The sequence below is a fragment of the Asterias amurensis genome, chromosome 1 (assembly GCF_032118995.1).
Source record: "Asterias amurensis chromosome 1, ASM3211899v1".
Classification (NCBI taxonomy): domain Eukaryota; kingdom Metazoa; phylum Echinodermata; class Asteroidea; order Forcipulatida; family Asteriidae; genus Asterias; species Asterias amurensis.
The window spans coordinates 366,371-387,031 of NC_092648.1; the positions used below are offsets into that span (position 1 = coordinate 366,371).

General features: G+C 39.6%; 1 protein-coding gene across 1 annotated transcript; it reads right to left on the bottom strand.

The window, feature by feature from the left end:
- Positions 1–88: 88 nt before the first annotated feature.
- LOC139941654 (BBSome complex member BBS1-like) lies at positions 89–17,204 on the bottom strand. The gene is made up of 14 exons (XM_071938254.1): positions 17,029–17,204; positions 10,592–10,671; positions 9,920–10,102; positions 8,795–8,919; positions 6,758–6,846; positions 6,256–6,331; positions 5,511–5,642; positions 4,932–5,038; positions 4,221–4,341; positions 3,610–3,768; positions 2,982–3,210; positions 2,158–2,291; positions 1,395–1,529; positions 89–546 (listed from the first exon to the last, which is right to left on the bottom strand). Exons 1-14 carry the CDS (start codon positions 17,088–17,090, stop codon positions 373–375), a joined length of 1,806 nt encoding a protein of 601 aa, XP_071794355.1. The 5' UTR covers positions 17,091–17,204; the 3' UTR covers positions 89–372.
- Positions 17,205–20,661: the final 3,457 nt, after the last annotated feature.

Consider the following 20,661-nt stretch of genomic DNA (forward strand, 5'->3'; position numbering starts at 1 on the left):
AAAAATCTGCTTACCACAGTAGGGTTGCCAGCCAAAACACAATGTAACATGTAGCATATTTGACTAGTATCCTGTTTATTTTTGCTCAGCAAATAATTTTTAAGCAGTATTGTTTACTCAAGCAGCTCTCTGAAATTGGGCCCACTTTTAATCGGCTTAATAAAACAACTCTGTGAATTTTGGGCATGAGCTCTGGAAACAAAAGCTTATAAATTCTAAATAAATAATGACAGTGCGTTTAGACTCATCTTGTATTTGTTTTCAGACTTTCTGTAATTGGCAACTAGTTTTCAAGATCAATAAAATAATCTTCATAACCAGCAAGCGCTAGTTCTATTGTCTTTTTTCCAAGACCAGTAGAGATCCCTAACACTAAACAACCACCATTGTTTCACTGACTGGCATGTTTATAATGGCTGTAATAACGGGAATAGTCTTTCCTTGTTTCAACACAAATACCTTGATGACATCTGAGATTCCTTTATCACTCAAACACTCCACCAGAGTCTCGAAGGAGTAATTCAGTCCTGGCACGAGCATGGGGACCTGCAGTCAAGCAAATTACAAATAATGATGGAAATTAGTTGAGTGAGACTGTCAGTGTCTGTACTTAACATGAGTTAGTATAAGTGATTACACGATGGAATGATTTGAGCAAAGGTCTGATAAACTCTTCTAATAGCATTCCATAGATGCTAAAGTTGCATTGTTGATAAAGAATATTATTTGGGTTTACTCGTATGCACTGTGTACTCAACACTCTGTGTCCCCCCCCCAAGTCCTGTTAAAAAATGTCCACATGTGTAGTAGTCTCTTCTAAGTTGTTGCCGAACCTGCTCCTAAAATGCAGGATTCCAACTGCCTCTAGGTACCAAGGTCCAACTATATGGCTCTGCTTACCACTGAATTCTGCGCCTACGGTCACCACTTGCCGCTTACTGTGCAAGTGCCAAATTGCTGTGCTAGCTGTGTAAGTGAAAAATGCCTGCTAACCCGTGCAATACGCTTGATGTAAGCACAGAATTTCCTGCTTCTGTAAGCGTCGATTTTTTGCTTCAGTAAGCAGAGCCATGAAATAAGGCCAAGGGAATCTCGGTGGTCTAGTAGTGAGACATCGGCTCTAGATTGGTAAAGGTTTTGTTTATAATACCGAGTATAGACCCATTGCACAACAGGCAGTACGCATACAAGCACGTCTTCTGTCTGCCATTTTGGGGGTCAAAATGTGCACATGCTCTATACTTTGGTGCATGTTTTGACCACCATTGGAAGAGGAGAGGAGACGCACCTGTATGCGCGCTGCCCGTTGTGCAATGGGTGTTTAGAATGCTTTACACACATCCATCTATGGGTAAAACCAAATATGATTCCACATTGTTAGGATCTGTACTTACATCAATCATAGTCTTCTGTAGGGAGTAGAGTTTCTCATCATAGAAGAATGTTATAAGGAGCTGCATGGACGGTAGATTAAGGGACGTATTCTGAAGATTGACTGTTAACTTAAACGTTGGTCCTATTCCTTGAATCTGCCACAAAGAAAGAGAGACGCTAATAATTAGACTTAAGAATTTCTAGAAAGTAAAGTCACTTTCTTCAACAATACATGCCGGTTACCATACTCAGATTATCCCAGTACCCCATGCCATTTCTTCCTATAATAATGGCTTCTTATATAGCGCTCATATCCGTCACTCAGTGACGCTCAAGGCGCACAATTCATTAAATATTTTCCTGCAAGATATCCTACTCCTTTTACACAGCACCATGTAATGGTTTACAAGGTGCTGTGGCACAATTCGCTGCTAAACAAACCTGAAACACTGAGGCGAACCCCTTCTCTTTTTTTGATAATGCACTGGGTGCTCTTATGTGCATTACACAACACACATCAACAACGGCTTTACATCCCATCCGAAGAACGAAGCAATAAGTAAGTGTCTTACTAACGGAAACAGGTGTCACAACAGACTCAAACCCACACTATGCTGATCAGAAACACTAGAGTTTGAATTCAGTGTTCTTGTCAACTCACCCATGACACGCCACACATGATGTTGCCTGGCCAAACCATAAGCCATTTCCAGTTTCACAATCTATATGATGTAACATGGATGTTGATTCTAAGAACCCTGTGATAGGCCTATTAAGCCTTACCTGAGCAGAGAGTTTCAGCGGTTCAGCAGGATTAGATGAGATTGGTGTCAAGCTGTTATCAAGAGCTTTAACAAACGACCTTGCTGTATTGAGCCTCAGTCGATACAGATCATGCTGAAACATACGATGCATCGCTAGAAATACAAATTGAAATCACAGTATTATTTAGTTTTCAAAATCCAGAATACCTACGTCTAAGACCAGGGGCAGATCTATACAGTTGTTTGCTAGAGGAAAAGGGTTTTAAGTCAAGCATGAAGGCTGGTTGACCAAGAATGTCATCATAGGTAAGCAGGTTAACTTGAATTTCGTTCTTTCATTTCCCAGTTCAAGCCCACAGCCATACCTGGGGTCCATCCCCACTGGGTGGACCTAGGGGTTAACCTCTGGGTCCACCAACAGGGTTCACCCCTATGAATCCATCCATGTTTCAACCCCTACACCCACCGAGTCACCCCAACAGTGTTCATCCCCCGAGTCCATTGCACCTACTGACAATATAATGTCTACCATGTCATTTATGAACAAATGTATCTGGCAAAAACCAAATGATAACAATAATTGTTGAACTTATTCTTATTGTGTTCTTATTAGCATGTAATATCTAAATGTTATGAGAGTGAGGCATTTCTGAATCAGCGTCTACAGCTACGGCTATGGCTACAACTGTTGCCAAGAGTGTTGCTAAGGATGTCCTGAACCTTATTGCACGATGACGCGGAAATCTAGCCGTAGCCCTAGCTGTAGCCGCCAATTCGGACACAGCCTAGTACACAGATAAGAAATGACTATCCTCATGTGGGGTTGGGCATAACTTGACTTACATATCCCATTCTCTCTTTCTCGCATAGTCTGGTCAACAAACACCTTAGTCTTCTTAGGTACATTGAGTTTATGTGCTTGGGAAGGAGGCGGACCCCTGACCAGATCTTTGTCTTCAAACATGGCGCTTCGTTTTAGAATCTTGATGAGTAGACTTCCTCTCCTTGTGGTTAGTACCAGAGTGGAGTCTTCTCGGCCAAAGCGGCCATATTGAAGTCCAGTTATCACATCCTACACGAACAAACAAAACATCACTGTGTCAAAATTAAATCAGTTTTGCACTATCCAACAAACAAGAACAATAGATGGATAGAAGTATACGGTGCTGCTTACTCACATCGGTGTAAGGGTAAAACCAAAATTAATACTCTTTATCCCCCATGCAATTTAACATCACTTATATCGTTGCGGTACCCGCTGCTAAAAGAATCTCGGTGGTCTAGTTGGTAAGACACTGCTCTAGAATTGCAAGAGTCGTGGGTTAGAATATGCCTGTGATTTTGTTCATAGGACTGGGGAAAAAACTGAGTATACATTGTGTAAGAGTAAACCCAAAACTAATAAAAAAAATATACTAATACTAGTATAAAATAAATACAACAAAGCAACTAGATGCTTGAGTGAACTTACATCACATTTGATGGTGTTGATGAGATACTTTTCCCGATAGAATTGAACTTCACCATTATTGAGTGCCACCATGACCGCCTTGAAGCCTTTCTGTTTATGGTCCATGATGGCCATTGTTGTGATACTGGATGACAGGTATACACACCAAAGCTTCTTACCCTAGGGAAAAAGAACATAATAATAACCGGTGGTTATTATATAACGACATGTATGCAAACCATAAACTGATTCGGGTCGAACAAAGAAAACAAAATGACTAGAGCGGGATCTGAACAAACTGAACCAGCACTCTACCAACTGAGCTATCAAGCCCTATGTTGGTGGTCTCCCTATTTTGTTCGGGGGTGTTAACCCCAAATTATTTCAACCATAAACCAGGAGCCGATTTCACAAAACGCTAGGATTAATCCTGTCTCAAGCTAGGACGAGTAACCCGTCCTAACTTAGGATGGGTTCAATGCGTCCTAATGTCTATGAATATGGAACTGAACTCGTCCTAAGTCCTAAGATTAATCCTTAGTTAGGAAGAGTTTGGTGAAATCAAAGACTTGAGATAAGCCTAGTTTGAAGCACTGGGTCTGGCTCTGTCCTTACTCTATACATGTACATACCTTGATAGTAAAACATTGCAGAGTTTGATCCATACATCCAACCACAATATTCTTGCCCACTCTCTCCAAACCAACAGGCTGACTGTTCAATTCTACACAGTGTTTAGCCATCTTCATTCCTCTATAATACAGAAATCAAATGTACATGTATAATGTTAAATCCATTAAATTTGAACAAAATTGACATTTCGACTCTAGCAGAGTCTTTTTCATATTACATAGGCTCGCACTGCTTCACAGCTCATTATAAACAGTTTTTATAAAGCGCAAAATTATAGTTAAAGTCTCAGAGCATTTTAGGAAAGGGAGAAGAGAGACATTTTACAATTTGATTTGATTTAATGAAAAGATACATAACCTGTTACCCTGGGGAAGGATGGCAACAAATTTAAAATATACAAAATGCAGTTTACATCATGACGGAGGAGTTAGCAAAAGCATTAATACAAACTGTAGATACAAACAATGAAATTGTCGACTAATTGACAAAGATACGCAAAATTATCGCAAAGGAGAGAAAAGAACAGAAAATGCAAACTAGTAAATTCTGAGTGAAGGAGTGGATATAATGAATGATTTATGGGTGCTTTTAAGTCATGAATAATCGTTGTATGTCAGCATACATGTATCCTGTTGTATCCCGTTGGGGTTCCATAGAGAAAGCATTACTCCATAAAGCTAACCATTACCAAGCATTGAGTATTGATTTACCTTTTGAGTGAATAAATGTTGCCATTTCTACAGGATACAATGATGCGATATTCTACATCATATAAGCCACTGACGCTCATGAATACAGGCACACTCTGAATAGACATCTACAACAAGACAAAAATAAATATAGTATGGCCATAAATAAATATAGTATGGCCACATTTTAGTATCAAGTATGTTACATCAAATGTGGGATAAGTTTTTAAACAATCAACATTCTGAAAACAAAAGTAACTCTTTTTTCTAACCACTGCACAAGTGTCGTGGCCAAGCGTTCTAGGTCACCGGACCCAAACTCTGGTGTTGTCAGCAGTAGAGTGTGGGTTCCAATCCTAGTCATGACACTGTACCTTTGAGCATTACCCCATAACTGCTTCGTAAAAAGTTAGGAGGCAAAGCATTCTGCTCTACCAGGCAGGCTGCTAGTGGATGATACCTTCATCCTTACAGACTGTGAAGGGGGTAACCCTGTTTCAGCCCCAGGAGTAGGTGGCAACGTGCCCCTGGTGGCAGTTGATTTGGGTTGACAGCCCAAATCAGTTAAGTGTAGCCCTCACCTTGAAGTGACCATCTTACCTTAGCTAAGATTGTGAATGCTTCTGGATCTAAGATGTACACTTCTTTACTCTCTGTACCGACCACAATGCAACTTATACCATCCTCTTCCGCTGACGACTTCTTCAAGATATCCAGACATGTGATGACCGTCTACAGAGAAAGAAACATCAATCCATTAACAATCCATGCTGTTTATTTTCCTCTTCAGCTTCAACAGATAAACATAATTGCAGACTTTCCAAGCAGGAATTAGTCAGTCAATCTCATCAGTAACGGGAGAAAACATGTCTGATTTGAATGCAATATACTATGATTCATTTACATAATACTATACATTAAAGGCACTGGACACATTTGATAAAATTGTCAAAGACCAGTCTTCTCAATTACTGTATACTAACATATGCATTAAACAACAAATCTGCTAAAATTTTAACTCGATTGGTCATCTTATTGCAAGAACATAAAGAAAGAAAAAAAAAACCATGTTGCACACATTTTTGTACTTTCAGATGTCTGAGAAACGCTAAATGCCTGAAGTCTCTCTCAGATTCGAATATTTGAGTGAGAAATCACCTCTTTCTCAAAAACTATATTACTTGAGAGGGAGCCAGTTCTCACAATGTTTCATACTTTCAACAGTTCTCCGTTGCTTGTTACCAAGTAAGGTTGTATGCTATTAGATATTTTGAGTAATTACCAAACCTATCCAGTGCCTTTAACACGTTATTTTGATCCTAATTGATTGTAATCTTCCACCCACCTGTCTCTTAATGGCAGTCTGTTTATGCAGTTGAGCAAAGGTCTCCATTTGTTCCTTGTCTTGTAGCATTAAATACCTGAAGATAACAATACAAGCCATTGTTAAGTCTATTTCAACCTCTTCGTTTAGATTCAAGAAAATGCTTATCTTTTTGTGAAATTATAATCCAATTGATACTACGCATAGTTTTGTTAAAACCCTTATAAAATAATTGTTGTACCAAATGATACACTGATTGAACCTACTTCAGAGATGCGCCGATCTGAGGTGGGATTCGAACTAAGGTCCACAGAGGTGGAAGGCAGGGAAAGAAACAACCGAGCCAAGCTAATGCTCCAAATATAAAGAAAGCTTCAATTACAAAGAACGTGAAAATGCCATTATCTATGATCAACACATTTACCAAAATGCAAGCGAAATTATACACAATTGACAGCAATTTCCAAATAATAGTGATGTGTATTCTTGGCTAGTGGATAAGAAATCAAATCCATAATTATACCTGAGAGATCTGACTGTTAGCGCTCCTTCGTTCCCTTCTCTTCTTATACTATCTAACATCTCTCGGAGTACCGTCACGTCAATCTTGTCCTGCAACAAAACCAACATTAAGTTATAATAGATCCCTATGGAGATTTAAGATTAAGTCATAATTGGTCCCTACGGAGATTTGAGATTACATAAGTCATTATTTGCTTTTTTACATTTGTGTTTAGGGCCATGGCAATTTGGCGATTTATGAATATTGTTTTATTATATTATTATTATAATTGGTCCCCATGGAGACTCAATCCCAGCCACAAACCTATTGTAATCACCTATTAGTATAGACACATCAATGTCATGTCAGTCAAAATACTACATAATAAATCACAAGGGAAACTGCCGCCAGATAAAACCTTGGGTGTGATCCCTGGTGATACAGCAGTTTCAAGTTTTATGGCTTTAGACTGGCACCCTGAACAAAGATATTGACTTAAAAGGAGACAGCCAACATAGGGCTACATAGCTCAGTTGGTAGAGCACTGGCACGTCAACCCGAAGGTCATTGGTTCAAGTAAATTTTTCTTTGTTCAACCCCAAATTGTTCAATTATATAAACTGCCTTATTATCAAACTCAATCTCCTTGGACAACGATAGGAAAGCAATCCTCATCTGACTAGACTACTGCATGACAGTAAATTGTAGACTTTGAAGAAGATTCACACCAATTCTCGCATGATGTTTATCAGAAACACCAGATCAGCTGAAAACATGTCATGAATCTACGAGATTAATTAAATGTCAAAGATTGCACAGTACCCACAATAACAAACTAATAAAGATAAAAACAATGATGTTCTTAATAAACATTCATAAACACCTCAGACAGTTTCGCTATTCCTATTGGTGGAGAGCGCGTCACGTGGGTGTGTATAAACCTTTGTTTATGACCAGTAAAAAGTGTTAATTCATGGGTGTGACACGCGACCTTGCACCTGTTCTTATAAGACAGTTTCTTCATTCCTATTGGTCGAGAGCAACGGCTGAATCAGTTGTGCCACATCACACGATACGCGCAACGCGCACAGCATTCCCTTATATAGAGTTGTTTAGGAGGGCTTTACCATTTCATAGCTGGAGGGGTGTTGTGTTGAAAGAAATCATTTAACAATTATAATTTTTGTATTTATTTTACTATTTGACCAAAAAGTGATGATGTTTTTGACCGAAAAGGTATTTATGAATGGGAATCAAAGTGTGTTGAATCGGTTTTCAACTAGTGGTTTAAACCCCCCAAGGCCTTGTTCTTGATAATTTACCTTGACTTTGTCTCGGTAATGTTATCAAGAACCAGGCCTCGTTGGGATTAAACCACTAGTTGAAAACCTCTTCACCACACATTGATTCCCTTATTGACAGCTTACTCATTCATAAGTCTTGATTGTTGTTTCAATGATATCATTATTATCCTGTCATTAAGTATTCCGACAGTCAAGTAATTGGAAAAGCTAAATTACTTCAATCTGAATAATTGAGTACATCAATCATCTGATTCTAGAGAGCCTGTCAGTAGAGCATCAACCCCAGGCCAACCTCCAATCACACAATGTCACTTTGATGTAATCATTTGCAATAAATCAGGACCAACAATCAGTCGCAAATTACCCCCAAGCTAATATTGACATGACTAATTAACCTTTGAATGGTCTGGAAAAGTAATGAGAAGTTCAGGAAACCCGCTGTCACAGGCCATTGAACTTTGCTCTTGAAGGGGCACAGCAATTGCCCTCTGGTAGAGAGCACCTTAATGAGGAAAATGTCAATTTGGAAAGGGCACCACAGTAAAAGCACAGGGCACCACAGTAAAAGCACAGGGCACCACAGTAAAAGCACAGGGCACCACAGTTAAAGCACAGGGCACCACAGTAAAAGCACAGGGCACCACAGTAAAAGCACAGGGCACCACAGCAATTGCTGTGGGTGTCGTGGGTGGTTTCACGGCCTGACACTGTAATGAATCTAGATAGAAGGGTTTAAAAACACTTGATTACTTACCTCTTTAGCCTGGTTCCATAGGTCTTGTTCCACCGGGTTCACATCCAATGGTGGTAGAGTGAACTTGAAATATGGTCGTAGGTTCTTGTATACATAGAGATATGGTCCTGAAGCAACCGCAATGGCTACAAAACAATTCAAATATATTAGAATCTACATCAAATTCTGAAAGCAGATTACTCGAGCCCCTTTTAAACTATTCTTCAAAATATTTGGTGACCTTTTCCCACCAGAATTTCTCACCCTTGCAAACTCCTGGGCAAAAGCTAATTTGTGTTGAATAGCTACCCACCTTTAAAGTAGGGTTAACAGTGAAATAACCCCAGGGTTAGCATTATAGCATTAAATAAAGTGAACTGATCATGGGGTGGCAGTGGGAGTTAAAATCCTTCAGGAATTTCCCTGAGGTTTTATTTCATGGGAATTGACTCAGGGGTGTGAACAGGGCTTAAATTTAGGTCTTACTAGAATCACAGAGGTCGTTCAGACACAGTACTTAAAATAGATATTGCCATATCACGCCTTTGCTAGTTGATTTACATTGGCTGCCTGTCAGTTTTAGAATTAATTTGAAAATTTTGCTGATTGTGTATAAAGCCCTTAATGGGCAAGCGCCTTCATATTTGTGTAATCTTTTAACTAAAAGGTCTTTGTCTAAATATTATCTTTGTAGTTTTAATGACACTTCCATTCTCAGTTACCCACTCTGTAAAACTAAAAGTACTCTGGGAGATCGCACTTTTGAGTGTGTTGCTCCTAAACTTTGGAATGCTCTCCCACATGCAATCAGGATCGCCAACAATACAGGTACCTTCAAAACATTGCTCAAAACCCATTTATTCCGCCAGGCTTTTTACTAGACTTTTATGTGGCCTTTTGCCGGCTGTGGTTTTATTTTTGCTGTTTGACTTTAACTATTGTTCTCGTAATTTTCAGTGTAATACCATTTTTAAATCTGTTTAAATTATTGTTAATATCTGTATATTGTTGTAATGCGCATCTGTACATATTTTTTTATGAAACTTGCGCATAATAAATGAATAAATTATTATTATTACTATTAAGTCAGTTTTAAGAAGTTTTAACTCATTCAGTTTTAACTTATAAGGTGGAGATTGCATTTACCTGGTACTCTTGGTTCATTGGTGTCCATGAAGAATGTACTGACGCCTGTTGGTAACTCAATGATGGTATTCTCACTCATGATACTGGTACCCTTGTATACCTTGAGTTTCATATTATATGAGCCGGTACCCAAATCAGCGATCACCAACTTGTTTTCACCATCTCCATTTATGTCTGAAAAGGCTGATGAGGAAGAATAACATTCAAATGTTTCATCCACAAGATTTGTGTTCAATATGCATTCACAATGCTGGTTCATATTAAAGTTTCTTACGGTCTTGAATTGTTTAACAGTCAGTCTCGCCTTTCAAAACATCACACATCATTAGATTTACTTGATGCTCAAAGATAAAATAACTCAATGTTTTTAAAATTTTACCTTTACATTTGCACCAGCATTTCATTTGGGCAAAGAACTAGCAATCACCACAACACATCTAGGGTTGGACAACACTTGCCTCTACTGATTACAGACTTTGCTCATCAAAATTAAAATTTGCTTTCAAATGATTGATCTGTGCATGTTACTGCAGTACACTGCCATTCATAAGACACTTTCAAATTGTGTCTTTAGAGATCAGTCCACACTGTGTGATAAACAAACCCAAGTTGAAGCAATTCTCTTCATACTCGTAAAGTGATGTAATGATTATAGTGCATTGTAATACTTACTCATGCAAGATGAGAAGGTGTAGAGATTAGCCACTGGATCATAGTGGGCATCTAACCATTTAGAATTACCTTCATGTGCACTGTTAGAAAATAAAATAAAAAACACATTATTATTTACAAAGAACTTCAAGAGCATAAGCTGACGGACCAGTGAAATGAAAATCTAGCTGGACCTGCTGGCCAGTCACTGACAAAGTTAAGGTAAAATCCTATTAAGTGATGCTTCTTTGTAATCTTTGTAATCTGACATACCTTTCCTTTGTATGTAATTTCTGAATCTTTTGATAATATCCACGTGATTGTTCAGCACACACGTAAGTCTGGTCTTTCTGCTCCGAGTGTCCACCACTAACATTGAGTTGCTTTAAGTTGTTTATAAATTGCTGTTGAGTGTCTTGACATGGTCTGTCATCATCTTCCTTATCACTGAAGCTTTGATACACAAGATGAGGGTCTTTCCTGAAGATAGAGTCCCATATCTCATCAGTAACCGTTGAAGATCTTTCCATTATGAAGGGATACGAGTACACAGTGTAGGCCTTGAAATAACCCACAGCACCCACAGCAATTGTCCTGGTGCCTTGTGCTTTTGCTGTGGTGCCCTTTGCAATGTTTCAATACCAATTTAAATTCTCCTCATAGAAGTACCCATTACCAGAGGAAGATTGCTGAGCCCCTTCAACAGGCTCGACAGCAATACTTCAAACCCCGCTTCTGATGGATACAGCTGAAGTGAACGGGACTGAAGTGAAGATTCAAGATTCTGGCACTGGTGGGATCATTTATTCTCATCTGATGATCAATTCCACCTGAGAGACTTTGAGTAGAAACACAAGAACACAACTCTCAGCACATGTAAACAGAGCCCAGCATTCTCCTGAAGACGATCAGAGCATACTGATCGAAATGTTGAGTGGTTAACCACTGGTTCTTCTCAGAACCAACACTACAAGTCACTCACTACTTATTCACATGGTGTTATTGCAACCTCTCTTAGTTTCAAACATATCCAAGATAGTTTGATTCCTTTCTACAATGTAGATCTGACAGTCATTGTTCCGTCATTTGAAGGGGAGCCAATATTAGGATAAGATCACCTTATTACAGTCCGTTTCTTATAAGAAACTGCAGGCCGTCGTGACAATCCACTTTGCTCTCCAGCTCTCTCCCTCGGCCAAGATTATTAGCTCTCTCCCTCAGCCAAGATTATTAGGAGCAATTGGCCGCACAGTATCAGATCCCATGTGCCTCAGTACAGCTTCACAAGTATCTTGCGGTATAATTGGCAGACTATCTCAAAGTGCTTCCATTAGCACGGTGCACTCTACAATTACTACTCCACACACACACACATACACACAGACGATGCACTAAGCTCAATAAACTACCTGAGTAATTACAAGTGATGACTGGTAAATAACAATTTGGATTGGAATAGGAGTGAAAATGGTAACGGAATATCAAATTAGAATCTCCATGCCTCACTCTTCATAGAAACTACCACAATCCAGAGAGTTAGTACAGCTGCATACTGTTGTGGATCCCAAAGCGTGTTTTAAAATTGCATTATTAAAAGCATCATCTATAAAACATATTGTGGAAGGCTCTTTTCTACCTAACTTATAAATATGAATGAAACATATGTATTGGTCATCGAAGCAGATGTTTTTAAATGTCAGTTAATGATAATTAATGCAAATCTTATGACAAATGATATCACTGTATAGAGTAATATGATTTATCAAGATTTGCAGCATTTTTTGTAAAGTTGAATGAACCCTAAATTTTTACTAAATCTAAAGTAATTTTTTAACATAAAAAACACACACACCAATTGCACTAAATAAACTAAATTTAGTTTCAAACAAATGCTGTTTTGAAATAATGTGCTGTTTATTACCAAAGCATCATGTATTGCCATAAACAAGAATTATTGAACTAAAAAGAAAGGGCTTTTAGGTAGTTCATGTATAAAAAGTTGTTGTTTTTTTTTTGTTTTTTTTTTTTGGGGGGGGGTTGAACTGACAAGAGTGGGATTCGAACCAGTTTTCAAATTTACCACAACTTTGGACACCCTTTTGGACATCAAATCATGGCAAACAGCCTATGACCCCTGGAAGGATCAAGGGTTATGATCTCCTGATGGTCGACAGTCTATGACCCCTAGAAGGATCAAGGGTTACAAGCTCCTGACGGTCGACAGTCTATGACCCCTGGAAGGATCAAGGGTTACAAGCTCCTGACGATCGACAGTCTATGACCCCTGGAAGGATCAAGGGTTACAAGCTCCCGACGGTCGACAGTCTATGACCCCTGGAAGGATCAAGGGTTACAAACTCCTGACGGTCGACAGTCTATGACCCCTAAAAGGATCAAGGGTTACAATCTCCTGACAGTCGACAGTCTATGGCCCCTGGAAGGATCAAGGGTTACAATCTCCAGACAGCCGATGGTCTATGACCCCTAGAAGGATCAAGGGTTACAATCTCCTGATGGTCGACAGTCTATGACCCCTGGAAGGATCAAGGGTTACAGTCTCCAGACAGCCGATGGTCTATGACCCCCTGGAAGGATCAAGGGTTACAATCTCTTGACGGTCGACAGTCTATGACCCCTGGAAGGATCAAGAGTTACAATCTCCAGATGGATGACAGTCTATGACCCTTGGAAGGATCAAGGGTTACAATCTCCAGACAGCTGATGGTCCATGACCCCTGGAAGGATCAAGGGTTACAATTTCCAGACAGCTGATGGTCTATGACCCCTGGAAGGATCAAGGGTTACAAGCTCCTGACGGTCGACAGTCTATGACCCCTGGATAGATCAAGGGTTACAAGATCCTGACGGTCGACAGTCTATGACCCCTGGAAGGATCAAGGGTTACAAGCTCCTGACGATCGACAGTCTATGACCCCTGGAAGGATCAAGGGTTACAAGCTCCTGACGGTCGACAGTCTATGACCCCTGGAAGGATCAAGGGTTACAATCTCCAGACAGCCGATGGTCTATGACCCCTAGAAGGATCAAGGGTTACAATCTCCTGATGGTCGACAGTCTATGACCCCTGGAAGGATCAAGGGTTACAATCTCCTGACGGTCGACAGTCTATGACCCCTGGAAGGATCAAGGGTTACAATCTCTTGACGGTAATAATAATAATAATAACAATATACATATTCAAATGCGCTTGACAGAGATATTGTTAACAGAACAGGTGAGTTTTGAGCAGTGTTTTGAACATATTTTACAGTTTGGGAGCGGCAGTAGTGAAGGCTCTATCACCAAGTGTGGGTAGCATCTTGGGAGATGGGTGGTTCAGCGTGATGCCTTGAGAGGAGCGAAGGGAGTAGCGGGATGGTTGCGTGATAGTTATAAGTTCAGATAGGTAGGGAGGAGCTAGACAGTGGATGCATTTGAAGGTGAGAAGGAGAATTTGTATTCTATCCGGGACCTGATGGGTAGCCAGTTCAGTTGACGTAGGATAGGTTTCATGTGAAAGAACTTGGATGAACCTGTGGCAAGTCTGGTGGCGGCATTTTGGATTAGACCTTAACAGTAATCCAATCGGCTGGTGGTGAAGGTAAGGATCATCTTGGGTTATGATCATTGAGAGTTGATAGTCTATGAACCCTATAAGGATCAAGGGTTTCGATCAACTGGCGGTTGATGGCCATTGTAAGCTGGTAGGCTCAGAAGCCTAATGAAGTTTGGACGTTCATTTTATATTAAAAATCATTTAATGTTACATGTAGTTGAGGTATTTTTAAGAAAATTTTAATTTGTGGGATAACATTTTCATATATCTGTCCAATATAATTCCACCGACCTGTTCACATAACTTTTTTATTTGTGACTGCTGAGAAAAACAATACTAATTCATAAATGGTGAAAATTTTAATCATTCAGACAGACATACTTAGTTGTGTTAAAACTCTCATGTTCAAACAATGTCAGTCTTTCTCCAGAAGACGATCAGAAGACGATCAGAGCATACTGATCGAAACGTCGAGTTGAAACCAACGGTTCTTTTCAGAACCACCCCAACTCATTAGAAATAGTCATTATATGTTGTTAGTGTTACCGCAAACCTTTCTATGACTATATAATGTCAGTCTATAAACACTTTTAATAAATGACACATGTGGCAAAACAATTTTCAGTGAATATGTAGCGAGTCCACCGATCCGCCCCTTTTGGGTATTTGTATCTGTCACACGTAAAAAAGGGCAAACTTCATCGATGAAAAAGTGCTACATATACGGCACTTTAGTTGCTCCAAATTACCTTATGTTGTTCAGGATCATGAGTTGTGATCATTTATTGTTTTGTTTTTCAACTTACGTGCACTTAAGATGAGAAAATTTGCGATTAACTTTCACCTTTCAGACAACCACCGCTAACGTGGGCGCATCCATTTTGTATTTTTTTCACGTGACGATGTGTTCTCGTTTTCGCCTTAATATCTCGTGAGAGGATGGTGACACAATATTTATATTTCACACAAATGTTGTAGAGAAATAAGCGTTCCCGATCGTGAGAAAGTTGTAAACATTTAGGCTTTCAAAAGGTAAGAAAATTTGCCTCAAACTTTGTATTGTTTGTAAAATTTGTTCCAGATTGGTGTCAGGTTCATTTCATTTCGTTGATTACTGAAAATCTAAAACCAAATAAAGTCCAATAGGGGTATCATCATATGTGTTAGGGCCACCGCTACAAAATGAATCCATAAGTTTTGTTGTAAACGCTGGCGCATTTTAGCGCAAGCCCATCTTTTGGAGGCAGGTCCAGACTCCATTTTTATCATTTTGAGTTTTCCATTTTCTGTTCTACTATTTGTCGTCAAGCCGCCGTCAACACAACCACTACGCAGATGGCAGTATTTGATTAGTCTTGGCAGAAGACGTCAGTGAACAAATTACAGGAAGCGATGTACATAAGTATCGGTTTATAGTCGGTCGCGCGATGGAAATCTTGACGCGCAATCATAAAAAGACACAGTTTTTAGGCCTCAGTCTTAGGATCGCGCGCAAGATTTCCCTCGCGCGACCATCGCGCGACCGACTATATGATTAACACAACCTCGTCCCCGGGATGTGTCGAGCGGTTGCTAGAAGGGTGCCTGTCAAGATGGTTTAAAAAGTAAACTATGAGGACGAGGTTGATATTCACGGTAACGATCATTAACGTCTTGAGCTATGACTATTCCATGTGCAGGAAAGCGCCCTCTGTTGTCCATCCTGTGCAAGTTAAGTGAAAAGCAAGATGTCGGCCGACGGCTTTGCTGATTGAGATTTTTCGCGAGGGAAAAACTCAATTGTAGAACTGAAATGTAACCTCAAACTTATGAAAATTCTCTGTAGCAAATATTTTCAGTTCTCTGCCTCTTTTGTGGATTTTAAATTAATATTGGAGGAGTAAACGGCAAGTTGACAGTAAGAGCTTAGTTGACAGCACCAAGCGAATTGACGGCAGGTTGACGGCAAGTATTAAAACCCCTCCATTTTGAACTGCGTGTTAGCGATTGCGCCATGGTTACGTGGTTAAACTTTAAAATTAAATTTTGTTGCTGGTCCCACAGAACATCCTCAACGGAGAAACAGTAATTAAACTTGAAGCACATCGTCAATTATTATTTTTTAATTTTTTTATAGTGTTTTATCATGGTTTTATTATCAAGGGAACAACAAAGGACACAAAACAAACAAAATTACTCAAAAGTGACATCAGATTAACACTCATGACTCATGTTTAAAATGTATTTATTTATTTATTTTGAAACTTATCGTGCAGGAATGGATCGACCAATTTTGTTGTCAAGTGCTTTGTCCCTGGTTTTAACAAATGTTGAAATTAATAAATTTGAATTACATGAAGACCCCCCCCAGTATTTTTTTTTACTATCAACTTACAAATAGGACAAGCTTTCCATTGATACCAATTGTGTGTATGTGCGCTAAAAAAAAAATGATTCAAATATATGACAGACACCCTCCCCCCCAAAAGCAATGTTTAAACGAGCATAACTTTGTGAATAATGAACCTATGGCAATAATTTTTTTACTATCACATTACTCATGGGACAAGCTTTCCATTGATATCAATTTTGTGTAGGTGCTCTGGAAAAACCTCAAAAGTGCCGGACTCCCTAGAATATGTAAAGTTTCAGTCAGGCAAGTTATTTTAAAGAAACTTTCTTTTCTTTTTCTTTACATCTTGTTTTCAAGTATCTACCTTTGTTAACTCTTTCATTTCTGTGCACCACTCAAGTCACAGTGGAATTGTAGCAAACAATGACAATTCACAAGAGACGCAGTGGCCATGCCAGTGCACTGACTGATGATATGCACACAAAAAAACATCAACACTCCGTCCGTGTAGAAGTATAGTTATAGTTATACACAATTCTGATTCTACATTCCCACGAATATGGTGCTTACCTGCCATCACTATTTGACAGTTGTGAAGTCATTTGAGAGCTGTTGTCGACTTCTGCAGTCATTTTGGCAGCTGTTTCTACATGAACAACTCACTGCATAACAACGAAAAAGCTTTCCATTGAGTGCACTGGAATGTATGATGTCTGGTCTCCAGTTTGCAGTACGTTTGATAACACCTGAAAGATTGGATGGAGTACAGTCTAGTATTGATTTCAACTATTGGTGGCGCTATTTCAATATAACGGTGGAGGCAGGGGGCGGGGTAGAGCAGGAGATGGGGGGGGGAGGGAATTGGGGGTCCGGGTAATAACATTACTTCTTAGACCTGCGGCTGCAGGAAGTTTCTATTTATTTCCACGTCTACGTTCGGTGTTGGCAAAGTATTTTTTTAGGTGTGGCCCTAGCCCTGGTGGCCTTACACTTTCGTATTATACTAGTGTATATGTGTTCAGCGAGGAAGAGACCTATGTAGGGCTTGTGGCCCTTGTTCTACCTAGGACTATATAATACATCCAAGACAATAATTAACTTCGTCAAGTGAACACTAGGCCTAAATCTTTAGAAATCTTCAAAGTTCTAGCACATAATATACCTCACTTACCCATGAACAGTGCCAGTGACGGGCACGTCTTTCCTAATACCCCATATTAGACACCTCTGTTCAAGTTACCTACGGCCGGTCACAACCCAGGGGGAAAAATGTTCTAATGTTTATAATGCCGTTGGGCGGGAGATGCTGTCCCTCCATTTGGCAAATAATGTGTACTTCTTATGGCGCTCTCCGTATGCCCCCCCCCCCCCCCCCCCCCCACTTCAGCCCACGTTTCCATTATGGGGGACAGACGATCCCCGGCGGACGGAATTCCATTGTTCACCGCGGCAGCTGTTTTGTGCATCGCCGTAGCATTATATGAATTTATGTGATGTTCTTCGTTTTAAAACAAACTCATTCAAAAGCACTGGGGGAAGGGGGTTCATAAAACATAGAGGAGAAAGAAAATTGAAGTTATTTTTGACTTATCTCCAAATTAAAACTTATTAAGCCAACACAACGAGTATTTTATGACATTTAATACACGGTCGGCACAAGTTATAAGTGTTACCTTTCCACTCATCAGGTGGATGAGCAACTCTGATGTATACATAAGCCATGATTATGATTTGTAAAAAGTCAGAACCGATGTCAGTATTTAGTTATGACTTTGTGTTAATTTTCTTACTATACAATATTAATCTGACAAGTTCGAACAATTCCTTTCGGCGAGAAGTGCCAGCAAAAAAAACACAAAAAAAACTTGCAACGTCATCATCGTACAGTGACAAAAGGAACACAAAAACGAGGTTCTCCGTTGTGATATTTTTATTCTGGAATTACGTCTAATGTTGGGGGTCTGGAAATACGTCTCCAAGGTGGGAGATGTGTTCTAGGTTTGTTAAATCGTCTTATTAATCCAACTGGAGTAGAAACTTGATAAACTTCATTGTAGAAAAACAACCTTGCTACAACTACCCGCTGATCGTGCGTATTGCTATTATTGTCAGACGTCTTTATTTGCGAGACATCAACTTCACATATCCAAGGAAGTCTTCCTTCTTCGGCAAGTCTCCATAAATCATCATCAGCGTGGAAACTACAATTCAATCCATCCTCAAAACGATCTTCCCCGTCACTAATTATGTCACTTTCATTAATGTTACCGTTTGAACATTGTTGTAGTCTCAGCGAGGCTTTAGTTTTTGGTGTACATCTCAAATCGTTGCAAAATGAACCATCCGATTTTATGTCACGTGATTTAAAGACCGGAGATGACTGGTCGTCTGGTTGTGTTCTCGAGTTATTCAAGGGTAGAAGAAGTCCATTATTTGATCGTTGTTTAGCAGGAATGTTAAACACCAATAATTCATTAGTAGTCAGCTCTTTTATATCAGAAGTATGGTTATTTCTTACAGTTTGAGTTACAGCATCTTTCAATGAAGTTTTACATCCACATAAATCCTGATTTAATGATTTACAGCGACATGACAAGGTCGTCTGAGTGCCTCGATTTTGGCGCAACTTCTGATCGGCACAAACCTCGATCACACTTTCATCAGTATCACTCTCAGATGTTGTTGTATCGGATCCCATGGCAACGAACTGTCTGTACAATGCCAGATCACCGTCGGATCGCCGCCTTCGCAATCCTGTCAAACTCAAATGACTTCGACATTTTTGATCAAACTGTTCCAGAGATGATTTGAGAGAGTCGACTTTAAACTTGAGTGAAGCTCTGTGCTTGGCAAGCTGCTCGTCAAATGAGGAATGTCTTTTGATATTTCCTGTGGGCTGCGCTGGGAAACACTGATGCTTAGTCATTGACCTATCGAATGAGTCACGTTTGTTCTTTGGTAGAGTATGAAGCGATGATGCAGTTCCTATTGACGTTTGTTCGTATCCCACTGCAGTTACATCAACATGGCCGTTATGGTGTGAATTTGTCATTGACAATAATTGATTCATCTTACCCTAAAATGTCATCAGTGTCAGTTCAAGCACACATCAATTTTTTTTACGTGTGCTTGTCATTGTATTTTGCGAATTAAATTCCATATGCTCTGTTCACACAATAATACACGTTTATCAGTTGCGCAAATAATATTCAAGCAAACTTTGAACCCGTTGGATAAATTCGCCTGGTAGTGTTACCGGTGCATAGATCCACAAGCATCGACGTGTTTACTGTCATGCATGGCTGAATGCTGGCGTGTCCTTGGTGCACATCATACGGATCTATCATCTGTGTGAATCCAGCTCCATTATTAGTTGACATTCTTGCAGTAACATCGTTCTTAATGTACATTGTTGCTGCAGTTTTTCTCAGCATATGTCACCCCAAGATAATGTCATCACCACGAATAGATGTCACATTTAGCATTATGATAATAATGTGACGCCAGCTGTTAGTGCATGCGTGCATTCATACGTCGTCTATGTATTTCCTTCTCCCATGGTTGCAAACAACATTATGCCCACGCTGCTTTATCTCATGGTACCAACATCATTTGATAATCAAAATCAGGCAATCATAATCAATCAGTAAGTTATGATTCATAGCAATCGTACTTTCCTGTCACCTGTTTACAGCACTCATACCTAATATCATTATATTCCACGCAATACTGTGCACTGCCACATGACGGCAGACGCCCAGCACCACAGTAGCTAAACGCTTGAACGAGCACAGATGCTTTACGCCCAAATGGGCGCAACGCGGCAAAGTCAATTTGTTGATTTTCATCCCTCAATTAATAAACCAACAAATTAAAAAGACCTTGCCACCACTGAATGCCAAAGGAAAAAACAGGTTCAGATATCGACAAAGTAACTCTATCAACATTTCCAACTTATTCGGCGAGTCTTTTCAAAAAGTGCCTTTAAGCTTAAATGTGATTTAAATTGCGTTTTATGTTGGTACACTTTTGTCTTTTGTTTTCAGCTGTAGCTAAAAAGCAGAGAGGTGGTATTCTGTATGCACGACGGTCATTGGTTCAAAACAGTTCGTTCTTTCACAAAAATGCTATCAACTATTTTTTTTCTAAATACCTCGTTTGAATTGTTCTACTGCACAAACTCAAAACATGACATAAACATCG

Coding starts and splice junctions, on each gene's coding strand:
- LOC139941654 (XM_071938254.1), bottom strand. CDS start 17,090: ATGACTGCAGAAGTCGACAACAGCTCTCAAATGACTTCACAACTGTCA. Junction 1,530..2,157: donor CGCTGAAACTCTCTGCTCAG/GTAAGGCTTAAT, acceptor TCTTTGTGGCAG/ATTCAAGGAATAGGACCAAC. Junction 547..1,394: donor TACAGAAGACTATGATTGAT/GTAAGTACAGAT, acceptor GCTTGACTGCAG/GTCCCCATGCTCGTGCCAGG.